Source organism: Pararge aegeria, chromosome 6 (genome assembly GCF_905163445.1).
Source record: "Pararge aegeria chromosome 6, ilParAegt1.1, whole genome shotgun sequence".
NCBI lineage: Eukaryota > Metazoa > Arthropoda > Insecta > Lepidoptera > Nymphalidae > Pararge > Pararge aegeria.
In genome coordinates this window covers 18,911,378-18,930,565 of record NC_053185.1, presented here as the reverse complement: position 1 = coordinate 18,930,565, position 19,188 = coordinate 18,911,378, and the positions used below count along the sequence as shown (strand labels likewise).

At 36.9% G+C, this 19,188-nt stretch overlaps 1 protein-coding gene across 2 annotated transcripts; it reads left to right on the top strand.

Moving 5' to 3' along the window:
* The first annotated feature begins 618 nt into the window (after positions 1 to 618).
* LOC120624374 (dnaJ homolog subfamily C member 16) lies at positions 619 to 18,954 on the top strand. Of its 2 annotated transcripts, none has more exons than XM_039890879.1 (14): positions 619 to 969; positions 2,068 to 2,244; positions 3,968 to 4,030; positions 5,196 to 5,476; positions 5,946 to 6,126; positions 6,853 to 7,054; positions 9,075 to 9,282; positions 10,317 to 10,576; positions 11,534 to 11,706; positions 12,544 to 12,681; positions 13,774 to 13,875; positions 14,715 to 14,916; positions 16,108 to 16,237; positions 17,733 to 18,954. In XM_039890879.1, exons 1-14 carry the CDS (start codon positions 815 to 817, stop codon positions 17,831 to 17,833), a joined length of 2,373 nt encoding a protein of 790 aa, XP_039746813.1. In that variant the 5' UTR covers positions 619 to 814; the 3' UTR covers positions 17,834 to 18,954. The 2 variants fall into 2 exon arrangements, with proteins under 2 accessions (XP_039746813.1, XP_039746812.1); XM_039890878.1 differs by having other exon boundaries at positions 3,944 to 4,030.
* The last annotated feature ends 234 nt before the right edge of the window (positions 18,955 to 19,188 follow it).

Genomic DNA, 19,188 nt, shown 5'->3' with positions numbered 1-19,188 from the left:
GGCTGCCAAGTCAAAATTTTCGATTACGATTTTAAACTACGATTTAAATGGTATCGAAGGAGCGGCATCTAGTGATAATACTGGAAACAGTATAGTCGCAGAATCTACTCTTTTGATACTTAATAGTAATTAACTTTCACGCGATTGAATAAACATAACTCCTAGGTAGAAATTCTCACTAGAATATCGCGGAGCAGTCAATAGAAGGAACTCAATAGAATTCTCCTGGAAACAGAGCCGATTGCTCTCTATATCCAGGAGAAGTTGCCTGTGTTTAATTCACAAACGCTTATGGTATAGGTTCTTACTGGTCATAATTATGCTTTATACAAAACTCTATTCTTAAATAAATTGACAGGTCTAAAAGGTCTGTTTGAGTTAGGTCTTGTATCTGAGATATTCCTTATCTACAAAGAGATTTGTGTTTAGGTACAATTACACTCAGAGCACTAAAGGATTAACCTCGGATTATACATTCTCCTATATTGTTCTATCTATCAGTTCTAATGTCAATATAGCTGTACGGTAATATACCTTTGCCTTTTTTCTACGGGAAAGAAAAAAAATCACTAATGTCAATGTTTGTCATAGTCAGCTGTCATTTGGAGTTTTCATGATTTTCCCAAGATTTTCACGATTCTTCAGCCATCTCGTTCTATTCTAGGACGAATGAGTGATATGAGATTCTTGAAATTGTCCGCTAATTTCTTACAATAACGAGTTTTACCATAGAATAACAATGACGGTTTGTGAATAGTTCTAGGAATAGAACAGTGGTTTGCGTACCCTTGCTCGGTCGATTGAACTCTATAATATGCAATGGAAGGGACTGTGTGTGTTGTTGTTAGTTGCTGCAGTATCGACGATCCTGGGACAAAATATCGGTGATCCTTACAAGATCCTCGGTGTCCACAGGAGAGCGTCTTTACCCGAAATCCGGAAGGCTTACAGACAACTGGCAAAAGAGTGGTAAGTTTTAATACTTGATTTTATTTCTGGTTACTTTATTGATTTTTTAAATAATATAGGTCATTCCAAGCTGCCTTCTTTTGGCCCTCAATGTATCAAACGATATTTCTTCTAAATTTACTAGGAGACTATAAGTGAAATATAATATATTCAGTAATATTACCCACTGCAAAAGTATTAATAAAAAGTGTTATTATTTTTATGCTCAGTTGATTTATGTACCAGTGCTGGTCAAAGGCCTACTATTTCATAATTAAATGGGATTTACACCTCTTATCATTCAGACTTTAATCAATCAATTAGTGACAATTATTTTCAAATTTTCATTTGAAGAGAATTGGCACTGGTAGGGATCCTAATCATGTATACTGTTTTGCTGATGTTCAAATAATAAAAACATGTAAAATTGAAGCATGCATAACATGGTTATTAATTAATTTGCACCAGTATCACTATTTGATTCAATTTGAAGTTTGCAACTATGAAAAAAATGGGTACTACCATAGTATGTACTCTAATTGTTCCATATAATTATGCTATATCTTAAAAGGGGTTTTAATGTAGCCACATTAGGATGCTAAAGCAGTTTTTGAAGATAAAGTTTTCTTTAATCTAGATAGTACATATATAAAAGGGATACTATTATGTCTAAATCAAATGCAGTCAGGGTTCTACTGTCTTTGGAAACTTCTCCTGCTTGGGGATAGGTTCACTTGGCCCCTGGTGGCACACAGACGAGTAACTCTATCGTAATGCAGCTGTTAATGTCTCCCCGTAAGTGTTACTTCAAAAAATATTAATAATATTGGTTAAAGAAATAGTTGGTGTCCAGGTTACAAGATACTGCATTAGCTTAGTATTGATAGTTATAAAATAATAAAAAACACTTTCCTTTACTGTTTTAGACTGTGGTGGTCCATCTCCTAAGAGATTTTCCACTATAGTGCACAAGTGTGTGAACAAAGACAGGTGCACTCTTTATTCCCTCATTCTTATAGTGTAATGGCATGGCAGCACCAAAATAAACAGAAAGATCATGGCACAGCTAAACTTGCTAACCACTAGACTATTACAGTCATATAAGGCTTTGTTTTGTAGGCATCCTGATAAAAATGAAGACCCCAATGCTGAATCAAGGTTTGTGGAGATCAAGCAAGCTTATGAGCTTCTATCGGACACAGAACGGAGGCAGGCATATGACTTATATGGCATTACCAATGAAGATGACCACATGTATAAACAGAGGCATGATTATAGCCAGTATGGACGGTTCAGGTATTTTCGATTTTATTTATTTCTTCTTCTTAGTCATCACACTCTTGCCAGACTGGTTGTGGTCTACACATTGGTGATCTACCGCACGCTATGGTACCTTCTACAATGCTGAATGGACAAAGTCAAAGTCAAAGTCAAAAATATCTTTACTCAAGTAGGCACTTTTTATGCGTAAATGAGAATTACACAGTAGTGAGATGATGGCGATAACCACACTCGTAATCTTAAAACTAAAGCTACAAGGGTTCAGAACGCATCCTGGTCTAAGAAGAAGCCCACAACAAACTAAGCTGGGTGTTTTTTTTCACTATCACCATCTCACATTGTCATTTAAAATATTTAGGACATATCATTATGCCTGGATACTATAAGTACTATACTACTATCTACTATTTTAATGTGGTAAATGTGTAGAAGCTTCTTAGTTGTCTGTAAAAACAATTATGTAGCTACCTAGTCTTCTACTTTATGTACTATAAAGTAGAAGACTAGGTAAGGAGGAAGTTCTCGATTCATCCTTGTGCATGATAAGTGATTACTCTGCTGATTATGAGTTTGTTTGTAATGGTTCATTTTTTGTTTGATGGATCATACTTCAGAAGTTGTCTAATTTAACTTTTATTAAATTTATGTAAAACCTTTCTTAAAAAAATTGTGATGATTTCCTGAACATTATTGTTGTTATTCTGTTTAGGTTAAAAACAACAGCAACAATAAATAAATAGCTGTTGTTTACCTGTAAACTAATATGTATTACTTTAAAGTTGGTTTTAAATTTTTTATCAAATTCTATTATTGGTATACTGTTTTTGGAATGTTATGAGGAATCAGACAAAAAACTTTGTGGCTTGTCCATAAGCGTAGGCATGGATCACATCTTGTCTAAATTTTTATGTAGTGTGAAGCGGGTAAAGAATGCAATTATTGATTTAAACCGAGTTTTAGGACTCACTAGGCCATACTTGTATTATTTAAACATTTATTTATAAAACCAACATTGATATCAAACCAACATGAGGCCAATCATTATTGGGGTATTTATATAGTTTTACAAATATTTGATATAATTTATGATTATTGTCATTTTAACTCATTAGTTAATATTCTTTGCGTTCTTGAACCTAATGGTTCTCTTTGATCCCCTTTGCCTATACCCTCTGCTTACAGTAAGTAGGCAGTGGTTTACTCAAAAACTATTAGGTTTTCTGTTTCCTAGATAAGTCTTGGAGACAGTACATAATATATATACATAATTGACGACCGATTGGCGCAATGGGCAGCAACCCTGCTTTCTGAGTCAAAGGCTGTTGGTTCGATTCCCAAAACTGGAAAATGTTTGTGTGATGAACAGGAATGTTTTTCAGTGTCTGGATGTTTATATGTATTTTATAAGCATTTATGTATATTATTCATAAAAAAATATTCATCAGTCATCTTAGCACCCATAACACAAGCTTTTACTTTTTTTTTTTTTGGGGATAGATGGAGATGTGTGTATTGTCGTAGTATATTTATTTATTTATTATGTACCTCTAAAGCCTGTGAAGTATTATTTCAGTTTTCATTCACACAATGTATACATATTTGCAGTCAAGGGATTATTTCATGGATTATTTACCCACTCAAATACTATACCAGCAATTTTTTTCTTTTATAACAATTGCTATATATATATTTGTATGCAAATATTTTGTTTCAGCTATGATCCGTTTGAATATTTCAGCACACATTTCAGAACTCAGGATCAAGATATAACATTGTTCCATAAATTGTCGGTCACTGCAAAGTAAGTCCATATCTTTGAAATTACCACCCTACCGACAAAAATGCCGCCAAGCGATTTAGCGTTTCGGTAAGATGTCGCGTGGACACCGATTAGTTAACATAGATTGTAAGATAGGTTTAATCTCTAAGAGTTTTATAACCAGTCGAGTTAGCAATCAAGGGCTAACTTACGGAACAAATAAATTGAAATTAAACTTTTAGTGAATTTTCTGAACACCATATTTGAATATTCGATAGAAGCAGGCGTTACTTTGCGGAAATCCATAATATATTATGAAAATTAAGCTTAATTTGCTATACTCCTAAATATATGCTATATTAGTTATATTTATATATATATATATATATATATATATATATTATTTATATTTATATATTTGTATATTTTTTAAATCTTATTTATTGCACCACCTACCTCTTTTCTAAGTTTTTTCCTTTTACGCCATTGGTTGCCTGGAAGAAATCGCTATGTAGCGATAAGGCCACTAAATTGTACTCTCTTGATATGTATTTATATCTTTGTAACTACTTTTTTTAATTATAATAAAAAAAAGTAATTCATACATTCATACTCCGCGAACAGCAGGAGAATCTGTATGGTGTAATTTATAATTACTTCAATCCGTATACTCTCTAATCTGTTTGGTGTGGAGTATACGTATTGAAGTAATTATAAATTACACCATACAGATTCTCCTGCTGTTCGCGGAGTAAAGCAAATTAAGCTTAATTTTCATACCATATTTGAAATACAAGTGTATCGGGAACTTATATTTATTAACAGAGTTTTAACCTCCCACGCAAAAAGAGAAGGGTGTTTTAAGTTTAAGGTGTCTGTCTGTGTATCTGTGTATTTTTTTTGTGGTATCGTGGCTCCCAATCACATGAACCGATTTTCTTTTAATTTTTTTATGACATCGATAATTTTAAACCGAGTGTTCTTAGCCTCGTTTCATCAAAATCTGTTCAGCCGTTTAAATATCATCAGCTCTTTTTTAGTTGATGAGGGGATCTGGTACCGTGTTACTTCAATGATATTGAATATTTGTTAGTTTATTTTTTGTTTCGGGGGGTTAGCTAAATTTTTTTTGTCCTTGAACACTTGTGTTTATAACGTACCCCTGACAGATTATTTTTGGGATATTTTTTTCGTTATTATTTTACAGGCATTTCGAAAACAATATCCTAGAGAAGAGCGTGCACACGCCAGCGTTGGTCCTCTTCTACACCGACTGGTGCTTTGACTGCGTGCGCTCGGCCACCGCTTGGCGGCGCTTAGTGGAAGCTCTGCAGCCGTTGGGCGTGACGCTGGCCACCGTGCACGCGGGGCACGAGGCCAGCTTGGCGCGGCGGTTTGGCGTACATGGCGTGCCGAGCCTGACAGTGATACTCGACAAACAAGTGCATATCTATAAGGAGGGACTCTCGTCTTTACCGAGAATACTAGGTGTGTCTAAGTTATTTACATGGATTCATGTCTAAACTCATACCAGCCGATGAGCGCAGTAGTCAGTAATTCTTTCTGAATCCAAGTCTGTGAGTTCGACTCCCACAACGATGAACTTTGTGGTTTTTCGTTGTTCGGGTGTTTATCAGTATTTAATGTTCCTGCATATATACCGTATTTATGTATTTTATTGTCAGTTGTCTCGGTACCCATAACACAAGCTACGCTTACTTCGGGAAAATGTGTGTATTGCCGTAGTATATTTTATATTATGTAGCACTTATAATATATAGATTCACGCCCAGAGAAAAACATTCATGTTCATCACACAAACATTGTCCAGTTGTAGGAATCGAACACACGGCCTTGGACTCAGAAAGCAGGGTCGCTGCCTACTGCGCCGATCGGCCGTCAAATATATATGCGCGTGCGCAAGTTCGGGCCCGCTTAACTCAATGAGTGTTTACAGAATTCATGCGATGGAAGTTCCCTTACAAACTGGTCCGCGGCCTCACCGACTCGAACGTGGACTCCTTCGTCAGCGACTTCGAGGACAACAGAGTGAAGGCGCTGATATTCGAAGAGCGGCAGAGCATTCGTCTGCGCTACCTCATCACCGCATTCCACTACCGGGATAGAGTTTCTTTTGCGTAAGGGCCAAGTGCTGGCTTAAAGCACCTATATCTTACAATAACCACCATTTTAATTTCTACAATGTCAAAAACTGTAGTACATTATTTTGTACTCCTAGGATTCAGCCAGCGATTGCAAAAACGAGTTTACTTTCGACTTCAGTTAAGAAATTTATATATATATATAGGTTTCTAAAGTTTGCTTGTGTGTTTGTTTGTTTCGTTGTCCTTGTTTAGCGCCCGTAAATAAGCAAACAATCAACTTGATATTTGGCATAGAGATAGTTATAGAAAGGCTGACATAAGCTACCTTTTGCCCCTAGAAACGGTTCCCACAGACGACAGCTAGTAAAATGTTAAAGTTATTATATAAAGTTGGTAAATAACTAAACTTTTGATAACTTTAAATTCATATTTTCCGGATATTTTATGAAATTGATAAGGATTTTTGATAATAGCTATTTAATTAAATAAATAGTTTAAAATTATATTTCATTAACAACTAATGTTACATAACATTGAGTTAGTTGGTATTTAAATATAAATACGACTGAATTATCGATACACTAGTCCTGTATGGGCTTGAACGATGCAAAGATAACTCCAGGAGCCTGGTGTCTTAGTCGTTATCAAAATCAATAATAATTTAAAGAATTCCTTCTCATAATTAATAATTAAATAATTATTGGATTGCATTGAAAATCTCTTGTTGAAGTTGATCTATAATTAAGTGTCGTTTTTCAGTTTCGTCGACTTGACGTCCCGAGATACCCAGAACACAACCGCTCGGTATAAAGTTCAACGCAGTATGGACACCATGGTACTTCTGAAAGAAGACAGTCCAGAACCATCCGCCACTGTCAGCACAAATGAGATTCCCACGGAGACTTTGCATCAGTTGATCGAAGCTAACCAGATGCTGACGCTGCCTAGACTTTCTTCACAGGTATGTGTCCCTGGTACCTTACTTAACATTATTGAAGTTTTTCAATACATTTGAAAGCATTGCATTTTGCATTTTGAAGTGGCGCAGTGGTGAGCGCTTTGGTTTAAGGTCCTGGGTTCGATTCCCTGCATAGGCAAATTGGGAACTTTAAATTTCTGAATTTCTGGTCTAGACAGGTGGGAGGCTCCGGCCGTGGCTGATTACCGACAAATACGTCCCGTTAAGCGATTAAGCGTTCTGGTATGATGTCTTTGAAACCGATGAGGGGTATGGGTTAGTCCGCTACCATTCTAGACTGCATCATCACTCACCATCAGGTGAGATCGCAGTCAAGGGATAACTTGTAGTGAATAAAAAAAATAACTAATTACCGTGACAGGACAGGGCATCCAAGCATTAAGAACATATCCACCGACGAATTGTAGATTTGAAGAAACTTGGTAAAACCTTTGAAAAAAACGCTACTGAGCGCAAAACTAAATTCAAAATCAAAATTTCTTTATTCATGTAGGCCTATCACAGGCACTTACTTATGAAGCTTTCATACATATTTGTTTACATAATTGTAAGGGGATGGTGATAACTTCGTTCGCCAACTTAAATCTAAAGCTACGAAGGTTCCAAACGCGCCCTGGTCTAAGAAGAGCCCACAACAAACTTAGCCGGGTAAATTTTTTTTGTTATCACCATCTTCCAGTAAGTTTATATTAAGCTATGAAGCTAGAGCAATTCACACCCAAGCTTTTTTATCGTTTAAGTAATCCTTAATATTATAATAGGATTAAACTAGAACCGTTTATATGGTTACCCACTGGGCATATCTTCGGCTTAGGATTCTCTTTCGGCGGGAACGAAAATATAAGAGATGCGTGCCGGACGCATCGCTTATTTTTCAAAGTTATAAGACTCCCCTCATAAGTTATGTTTCCCTGGTACCTAACCCAAAATTTGAAGACACTAAAAACAGAAGACGTAAAAAACGCAACTGCTAAATAAAATCGATTCTCATAAGATGAATGTTGTAATATTATCCTCATCTAAAAACTAAACAAACATAATAATGAGCAAAATAAAAAAAAAATTATAATGAAATAAATCCAAAATAGATTTTTGTCCCTTTGCCCTAGCCGACTTAACAAAGGAGGAGGTTATCAACTCTGATGAGTTATAGTAAATGGTTTTTTATTTAAAAGGGATTTTTACCGAAACAGTCCCTTTTTAATTTCGTCTGATCTGATAAAGTTTCGGAGACTCACAACAAAACACTTCAAAACATTTTATCAAATCAAACGCGATTGCTTCTAAATATGCATTTTTTACGCAATCACGCAAAGTAACATCAAGCATGTTCACACGAAAGGGTTATATACAAATTCAAATTCAAAAATGTTATATAATGTAGGCTTTTCACAAGCACTTATGAAGCTTTCATACGTATAATATTTTACCATCAATCATTTATATAGCATATGTTTTCGCGACTGGAAGCTAGTTCCAGCACAATGTATTCAAAATTATTTATTATTTACTTTAACACAACAAAAAAAACGGTTTACAAAAGGCGGACTTATTGCTAAAGCATTTTCTATCAGCCAACCTTCGGACATGCGAAAAACTAGCGAGGGTATGGCCAAAAACTTTAGGAAGTAAAAAACAATATATATATATATATACATGTAAAATATATATATGCAATTTATAGACATACTGCGCTTTACACTTGCGTTATACAAAAATTAAGTCATCTAGTAGGAAACTGCAACGTCTCTTACTAGATGACGCTACAGTCGCTATAACACTGATGTGAAAGGCATATACTAATTTCGGCATCGACGGTAAGAGAGCCGTAGCTTAATTGGTGAAAGCGCTCAGGCCGCGATTGCTCGAGAGTAGCAGGTTCAAATCCTGTCGGTTTCGAAAATTTTTATATGCATTTTAAATTTATAAAATTGGTAATTCCTCCAATTATAAAAATTAACGTTGTTTTATTTTTGTTAAAGTAAATCTTGTTGTTTCTCAGAGTGTGCTAGACATAGTCTGCCCTATCGAGTGGCGAGCCGCCCGTCGCCGGTTGTGCTGCGTACTGATCGCGCGCGACGCACACACGCATGCGCACAGCCTCGCACAAATGCGCACGCTCGCACGCCGCGCGTCTGAGCGCATACGATACGCGTACGTGTACGCGCACGCGCAACCTGACTTCATACACGCACTCGCTAACGGATCTGGTGAGATCATACTGGGTTTGGTACAATAGTATTTAAACTGCACCGTTACTCGACTTGATAATCCATTGACGCGACAGCAGCGGTATGAATTTTTGACAGTCGATTGGCGCAGTGGGCAGTGACCATGCTTTCTCACTTTAAGGTTCGATTCCCACAACTGGACAATGTTTGTGTGATGAACATGAATGTTTTTCAGTGTCTGGGTATTTATCTGTTTATTATAAGTATTTATTTTATTATTATTATTTATACACTTTATTTGTACACCACAAAAAGGGGAAAAAAAAAACAATGGACACATCAATAATAAACTTAAAAAGTAGGATACAAAGGGCGGCCTTATCGCTTAGTAGCGATCTCTTCCAGGCAACCTTAGGATTAGGAAAACCAAGGGAAACCGATTGGTGGGGTGTATTATTATTATATACATACTTACGAACAATTACACACTAATACTTATCAAGATTACACACATAAAATACTAATAATAATAAATATAAAAAATAATAAACTAAAACATACTTAAATATGAGTAAGAGTTAATCACTGTCGTCTTTATTGCTCAAGATAATGGACACACACACAGCATTTTTGAATATGTCTAGTGACCTTGACTGTCGTATGCTTATTGGGAGTGTATTTCACAGTTCGGTAGCTTGAACAATGAAAGAATGCTAATAAAACTTAACTTATTTATGTATATTATTCATAAAAACATTCAGCAGTCATCTTAGTACCCATAACACAAGCTAAGCTTAATTTGGGGCCAGATGGTGATTTGTGTATTGTCGTAGTATATTTATTTATTTATTTATTTATATGTATTTGGTCTCCCCGAAAGCAAAAAGTATTAATTTATTTATTAGCTTTTCAAGGGCAAAATACAGTATTATTACACATGAGAGTAATGCCGTATTTTTATATCACATAAACCAATGAAGTTTCGACAACTTTGTTATACATAAACGATAACAGTAAATAATTGCCCACTGAGCTGTAAAATATACAACTTTGAGGTGCAACTTGTACGACAGGTATCGACATGACCACCCTTGAACACCGCATCGTGGTTATATGGCGACGCGAAGCCACCCGTATTCACTACGAGTGGCTGAATGAGACATGGCCGACCTGCGTCTCGTGCCACCCCGATGAAATGGAGGAGGGGGGAGCTAAGGGGGAGGAGGCTATCAGATACCACGAAAGGCTGAACGAAACTAAACGCGCTCTGGAACAGTTGGTGAAGAGATTGTTGAAGCCAACTGAAGTGGCAGCGTATGAGACTCGGGTTCAGGTAAGCTTATCATACACTTATATATCACCAGGGTATGCATACAGCAGGAAAATTGCATAAAACGGCAAAAATCCTTCTGCTATACGAGTTTTATATAAATTTTAGGGTAGGCAGCGCTTTTGTGAATGTATGAAGTGCACGCCGATGCTGTTCAGATATATATTTTTTTTTAATTTCATTAATTTCATGGTCACTTGTCATCGGTATGCATGCAACGTGTAAATGAAAACTGAAATGTTACTTCACAGGCTTTAGAGGTACATTATGTACTGTCTCTTAGACTTAAAAACAATTAGCGTATCTGTGAAACAGAAACGCTAATTGTTCTTGAGTAAACTATTACTTTTTTTTTTCACTATAGAAATCGGATACAGCCCTAACGCTAAAATTGCATTATTAAAATCAAGTAAATCAAGTGACTACAGTTAAGCGTCGCGTAGCGTAGGTACTATGCGCGTGTCGGTCTTTTACCTTTTTTTATATCAATAGCGGGCAAACGAGCACCTGAGTCACCTGATGTTAAGTGATCACCGCCGCACATAAACATCTGCAGCCTCAGAGGAGCCACCGATGCGTTGCCGACTTTTAAGCAATTAGTTTATATGCCCCTTAAATAGCCTTAGATTGTATTTTTGAGTAAACATCAGATGGGAGATTGTTCCAAAATTTGCAAGTGCGTGATCCATTATTTCAAAAGGGTATAATAAATGATATTTTCTTCAATTGGGTTGTCATAAGTAAATTGGAATTCTTTGAATTCGTTTTAATGCAAAAATAAATATGACGAAAAATTTTTTAACTAAATTTTGGCCTCGAGCTACTAAATGTGTTTATTCATTTGATTTAGTTTGAGCGGGTTTATTATTATATTATTTGATACTAAAGCTTTACCAAGGTAGCTAAAATGTCTGGTGTCGTAACACATTATTTTTAATATGCTATGTTTTTATTTGCTAGGAATTAGTGGACGAAGCAGCGGCCGGGGCAGTTTGGCGCGCAGTGAGCCGCCTCTGTGAGTGGAGTGAGCGCGCATTCTCCGCATTCCGCACTCATCACGCACTCTCCGCTCTCTCCGTGCTGGCAACCGTTGCGCTCGTACTCGCTGCAGGGTATTTCATGGCGTACCTTATGTGAGTGGTATTTGAATTTATTGATAACCTATTTACAGCCAATTGTTAAATACTGGTTGTTGTTCGCAACTACGCTCGCGTTTGTAATATTGTTTTTGAAGCCAAAGCAGTTTATAAGACATATCTGTTAGATTGGATTCATTGGCAGTATCAGAAGCGAAAAAAGTAAAATGTTACAGTTAAGTGTCAGTAAAAAGTTTAGACCAACTCCAGAAGTTCTAATGAGATTCACATTACATTTAATTTAACTAGTTATTTCGATGGCCATTTGGCGCAGTGGGCAGCGACCCTGCTTTCTGAGTGGGTTCCATTTTCACATGAATGTTTTTCTTCAGCCTTAACCCATTCTTATTGTGGGAGGAGACCCGTGAACTGGAGTGGGTAATCGGTTGATATGATGTATTAAGCCAGCGTGGGAGTCTACGGCTTAACCGCTAACCGTATAAAAATATAACTAGTATGTTACCTGGAAACGTTTGCCTGGAAGAGAGTGTTATGTAGCGATAAGGCCGCCTACATACATCGCGTAAACCAGTTATTTAGAATTTTTCCTGAAGCTTTATGTGGTGTACAATAAAAGTGTATTCATTCATTCATTCAATCATTTATTCATTCTACCATTCTTTCATTCATTAATTCTATCATTTATTCTTTCAATCATTCATTCATTCAATGATTCATGTATTCATTCAATCATTCATTCATTGTCCTTCTGTTTTTGTGCCTCTCTCCATACTGGGTTGTCCTGAACCGTCTGTTGTACATGTACATAAAATTGTATCGATATTGTTATCTGTGCGTTACTCTTATTTTCTCCCACCCTCTCTTTCTTAACAGTCGGGTGGAAGAGGAGTCGGTGCAGCGACAGAAGGAGCAGAGGCGGCAACAAAATGGCGCGAAACGAAACAACAACGAAACGCAACCGGAGATGCGTCTGCACGAATTGCGGGCCGAGAAATACAACGGTTTAGTTAGGTGAGTATTTTTAGGTGTTGCGATGTTATAGATGGAAGTCGACCCGGAAAGTTAAACCTATACTATAATAAAATCATCTTACTCACATCCTGGGGTAGCTGGAAGAGATATCTCATAGAGATAAGCTTCGCTTTGCTTTTAAGCGTCATGTATCATATTATGTTCGCAATAACAATTTATGGTACATAAATAATAAATAAATAAAGTTTTTTTCTATATAGTTATTGTTGACGGACCATCTGCCCACCGGTTGGTAAGTGGAAAACAGGGATTGCCCTGTAGAGAAAAAGAACATTAGTATTGACTAATGTTCTTTTTCTCTAACAACGAACAAGGTATATTATAGGATATAATATATAGGATATTTTTATTTAGGTATAAATTTTTATTGCGGCGCCAACCCGTTCTTCATTATAACTACTTTCGCTTACTAAGACCGCCTTTGCACACCTAAACTAGTTTTTTTTATTATTTTATCTATTGTGTTTCTCTTTGTATTTTGTTTTTGTGTGTGCAATAAAGAATTTAATAATAATATATATAATAGGCAAACTTTTTACTGTCACTCATCGATTTTCACTTGGTAACTTCTCGTATTTTGTGTTTGTATTATCATATTTTTGGTAAATTAAAAAAATATATTAAAAAAAAATTATTCATATTTTTTCATATAGTGTCATGACTCTAATATGACGGCCGTTTGGCTCAGTGGGCAGCGACCCTGCTTTCTGAGTCCAAGACTGTGCAAGCGTTACGATTCCCACAACTGGAAAATGTTGTGTCTGTATTGTGTGTTGAACATGAATGTTTTTCAGTGGGTGTTTATATGCGTATTATAAGTATTTACATATATTATTCATAAAAATACTTATCAGTCACCTAAGTACCAATAACACAAGCTACGCTTACTTTGGGGTTAGATGGCGATGTGTATTGTGTTAATTAAGTTCCTAACAGGTTAGGGAACTGAGCCAGAGATTGCACGAGAGTCGCTGGTTCAAATCCTGTTTTTTTAAATTTTTTAATTTGATACATCCTCCTAGTGTATGTAAACACTGTGAAAATTATGAAACTTTGTTTGATTGTTCGCAGATTGCAGAAGCCAGGTTGCAGAACTATTGTACTAGTGGTCGACATGCAGAGTCGCGTGCAGTTGTTGTCTAAATTCCACAAAATTGTTTGGCCGTATCGCAAGTGAGTTCCGACTTTTCGAGTTATTCTTTTTTGGGCGCTATATGAAAATCGGAATCAATTTCTTCCCAAATTTAATTCTGCTGCATGAGGTAAAGAAGTTTTCAATAACTTAAATTATTTATAATCTATGTTGTCACAGCCAAAAGATATTGCTGACCATATTTTCGACTAAATGGTTGTATTAACACCATTCAATATAAATCTGATTACAGATGAAAATATTAAAAAAACCTGATTTTAATTCTACATTACATATACATTATTCTACTATTCAAGCCCTTTCATTTTGTATCAGTATTGAGAGAGTTGTGAAAAAAAATGGAATGCCCAATTTTGTGCTGGCGGCCATTTTTGATTAGAAGGTTATGTGGAGTGTACACGCACACGCATGCGCATGCGCACGTACGCGAACTCGCACGAAGACACGCACTCACACGGTATGGCTCGCCGCCAAGATCGCCGTTGAGCACACGTGAAATGTCGTCTGTCTTCTTGTTCTTTACCATTGGTTCGATACTAGATACTACTACTACTATATACTAGATATCGGATACTTTCTAACGGCTGGTAAGTCAAAGTCAAAGTCAAATATTTTTTTATTCAAATAGGCACATAGATGGCACTTTTGATGCGTACATTACATGTAAAATATGACATAGGAGTGTGTTGATGGCGATAAATAAATTCGTCAACTTAAAACTAAAGCTACGAGGGTTCCAAAAGCGCCATGGTCTAAGAAGAAACCCACAACAAACTTAGCCGGTTGTTATTTTTTTTTGTTATCACCATCTCACATTATCCTTTAAAAACTATAAAGGCTAATTGGTTTCTGTCCGTAGGAACAAGACGCTGGTGTTCGCGTACCTGTGCGTGGAGCGCAACCTGGAGTGGTTCCGGCGGGTGCTGCTGCTGTCGCTGGGCGGGGGCGAGCTGCGGGTCAACGCGCGGAACTGCGTGGGCACCGTGCTGGCCCTCAACCCACACCGCAAGTACTTCTGCATCTACCACGCGAAGCATCCCGAGTGCACCAAGCCGCATAAGGTGAGCTGCTATCCATCAACTTCATCGTCATCATCGAATCTACCGATTGACGTTCACTGCTGGACATAGAATAGATTAGAATAGAATAGAATTAAAAAAACTTTATTGCAACACAACTTTATTCATAAAAATATTACCAGCTATCTTAGTACCCATAACACAAGCTACGCTTACTTTGGGGCTAGATGGCGATATGTGTATTTTCGTATTATATATATTTAGTGTGTGGGTGCGCGTGGGTGTGTGTGCGTGTGCATGTGTGCGTGCGTGCCTGTGTGTCTGCAGCGTCCAAATGGAATATTTCTATACAATAATATAACTATTTCGCAATAGGAAAAACGTAAGGAAAACAGTAATCGTACTTAGTGCAAGGCGGCTTTATCACTAAAAGTGATCTTTTAAAGGCAACCTGAGCGTGCGAAGCCGAAAAAAAGGGGACATAGGTCTTTTGTAGGGCGTTCTAAACTCTACTCGCGACTCGTTTGATATCGTCTGTCCACCTTGTTGGGGGTCGGCAAACGCTGCGCTTACCGGTGCGGGGTTGCCAATGGATGCCAATGGAGAACCGATGGATCATTGTACATCGGCTCTCCGCGCTATGTGCCCCGCTTAGAAAAGTTTGATGTGCCTGCTGGGATTCCAACTCGACCCCACTCCTACCCCAGTGAAGAAATTCTATTCAGTTCTACTATGCTTTGTCTAATTTAGGATGATAATTTTGGCGGGTGCACGCCCGTCAAGTTTCGAGTTTTTTATAACACAGATAATGACGCACTTCATTGATGGGTCACTTAGTGCATTACATGCAAAGAACAACTTTAGATGATGTTTAGTAAATATTAAAGTCATCATGCAATTATTTGTTAAAATAAACTGTTAGTAATATAATAAATTATTTTAGTTTACAAATAATTAGGCATTACACATGAATGCATTCTAAATATATGCAATGTAAAATTGCATAGATGGGAATAATTTAATCCAAAAAGATATGAAATATTGAACGTTTTGTACCATAAATTATGATCTGACCATACCGCATTGCCATGCAACTATCGATTCCAAGTTCTATGGAAACAATAATCTTTTTTTTTTAATTTATTACAGCCATGATTCGAATCGAGGTCTAATATTAATTAAACATATATGCAACACGTATGTACAAATATTTACGTTCATATAATCTTCCAGCGTATGAGTCGCATGACGGTGTCGCTGGGTGGCCGCGCGGCGGACCCCGAGGCCGGTGCCTTCATCGGCTTCACCACCGACCCGGACTCCTCTGATGAGGATCACTATGACCCACCGCTACTGTTACAAGGTAAGACAGATACTATATCTTATCTATACGCAAATCCTGATGCAAGGCTTAATTTCTATGTCACTAAAGCGTGACAATATTCTTCGGAATACGTGATATAATGTGTCGTTTTTTCCCTTTTTTCCCATTTTATGGTGAAAGTTTAGATCATTAGCGGTAAAATATCAACTACTATGGTATAAAGTGACTAACTGTTTGTTCGAGAAACCAATCTAAAGTAGATTTTGATGCTTCAATATTAGTCGTTCCTCCGTCCCCGTTCTACCACAGAACAGAGAGACGCCGTGAGCGGTGATATCCTTATGTGATTGATATTAAATATTCCACGTTTTATCCACGTTTTGATACGTACCACAAGGATGTACACTGTGTTGCCAATTGAAACATCACCATTGCTTTCAAACAGGCATGATTGTCGTCGAGCGCTAGCCTATCGTAAATAACTTTAAAAAACAAAAACTTTGCCTTAAAAACTGCTCTTCCAAAGATTGCCTGCATATGAGGGCAAAAGTCACATTATTTATGATGTCTATTTAGTTTCCAACAACACTCAGCACTCCATTTATCACAACGTTCCCGTTATTACATTTAACAGTATCCATATCTCTAGTGATCATCCTTATTACCGACCACTGGCTGATACACTGACCTCTTCTTCTTCTTCTGTTCCTGATCTTTGTACTAACTGTCCGTTGTACTTGGGGCTGGGGATGTCCAATGCTGCATCACTCCGGCCAGCTAAGTTCCTTCCAGAAGCCTACTACGTTTCTGGAGTGAGCTGACCTGGCTAGAGTGCTTCAGGGAGTGAGGGGGAGGAGTTAAGGTTTACTGCGCGTTGCTCTGCTGAGTGTGGAGGAGTGCCTCTATTATTACAACTCGGACAACTAGACAGCTGTTGTCACTTTTTCTTTGTTTCCAATTGATTGACGCTCTTTGGGCTCTATAAGTTGCGGAGCTGTAATACGGGTGTCCAATGCTCTAGTACTTATTATCAATAGTCTATAACAGTATACTGTGGGACTATAGGTCTCATCGAGTTCCCAACGGGAGGGTTTGCCCGTAATCACTACGGGCAGGCGGGTTGGTGATCGCAGTAGATTGTAGTAATATCGCAGAGGACTGTTTGATCGTAGTCATGCCGGCACAATGCGTATTGGTAGATTTCACACACTGAGAACATTATAGAGAACTCTTAGGCTTGCATGTTTCGTGATATTTAATGATCGAATAAATTGTTGTATTTAATTATTGCATACAATGTAATATTTAATTATTGCATAAAGGTGCTACGAGAATAGAATTCGATTTAAACAATATTTTTTGCATTACAATTCTTGATGAAGGTATTTAACATCTACGATTAGGAGCCGAGCAAACGAGTGCAGGTGGGGGATCGACGCTATAGGTTGGGGTATATTGTGTAGATTAGCGGCGGTATGTTATAGCTAGTATGCTATAAAACTCTATTATTTAACGTAACGCATTGCTCTTCCAGAGAACCTGCTAGACGGCCTAGAGAACTGGCTGGACAGGTTGTTCGAGGGCAGCACCCACAGATACTTCGTCAACTACTGGCCCGACATGACGACCAAGTGAGTCGGCGTATACAAACTCCTTGGTTCCTCCAGCGCCTGTACTGTGGCTCTCATGTATTACATTTGTTTTCCACACCGAATTATTTGGTTGTTTCATGAGTTCTGAACGATAAGAACCCGTTTTGTTGGTTCTAGACATCAGTTTTTATTAATAGTACCCTCAGAAAATACCTCGCTCCAACTTTATTTGAAGAAAGTGCTTCAAGAAAACTATTTTAATTCTCTAGTACACAAATCTGCGGACTACACTAAATTGACAGGTCTAAAAAAAGTGCTATCTCTTTCCATAAAGGACATGGTAATAGAATTACACTACTTTTAAATGTTTCAATTAAGTTTAGTGATTTGTGTCCAAATAAAATGGCAATACTTTTTAAACTCTTGAATGAAGTTCATTTTACATGTGTTATTGGCGACTGAACGAATCTCTGACTTAAATTCACGTGAATTCAGCTCTGGATAACACTAAATGTGTTTTAAAACTGGCACTACTGTTTTTTAACACTTAACGAGAATGTTATTACTCGATAACATTTAAGAATTCATTATGACTCCGTATGACTCATTTTAATTTCAAGTAACTTTTTAATCAGTTATTCGGATTTAAACTGAGTCGACTATAGTTATTGAGTATTGTCGAGGGAACATTGAGGGTTTATACATTTTTAATTTAATTGACGTTAGGCGATGACCGTGTATTTTACAAGTTTTTTCACATCGTGTATTTTTTTTCCGGCCCTTCAGTTTGTGAACGAATATAATATACTGCCCAGATATTGTAAGGTTTTCGTCGACCATTTAAATGATAGGCCCCAATTACTAATGGTATATTGGTGTCGATGGAATTCATTATTGTTTTTCAATACATTTGCTCGTGAAATGGTTTTATGTCACCTTTGTCAGAGCTTTAAAAGTGGACCATTGCGGCATGCTGTGCTATTAAAATATTACAGCAAGACGTGTTAATAAAAGAACCGTGCGGTAATATTTTTTCTTTGAGCTTTTAGGAAGCCTGATAGTATGCGCTAGGTAGTAGTTACGGGTGGCTTTTACTTACAAATGTATTGTAAAACATCTTATGTGTGTAATATCATGATTTTTTTGAACATCTCTTATAATACAAAAAAAAAAATCATAAAAATTTTGTGTAGTTTGTTTTAAAATGGAATAAAAAAAACAAGACAGTTAAAATAATTAAACGTAGTTTTATATGTATGTATTTTTTGTGTCGTTTATATATTTTTTTAAACAAATATAATACTAAAGTGGATTGATTAATTGTTTATTTTATATTATATGTTGAGACATGAGATACCGGTCTTTCTGAAGGAGAGATCGGGTATTATTTTGCCTGCG

Coding starts and splice junctions, on each gene's coding strand:
- LOC120624374 (XM_039890878.1), top strand. CDS start 815: ATGCAATGGAAGGGACTGTGTGTGTTGTTGTTAGTTGCTGCAGTATCG. Junction 2,245..3,943: donor AGCCAGTATGGACGGTTCAG/GTATTTTCGATT, acceptor ATTTTGTTTCAG/CTATGATCCGTTTGAATATT. Junction 12,682..13,773: donor AAATACAACGGTTTAGTTAG/GTGAGTATTTTT, acceptor GATTGTTCGCAG/ATTGCAGAAGCCAGGTTGCA.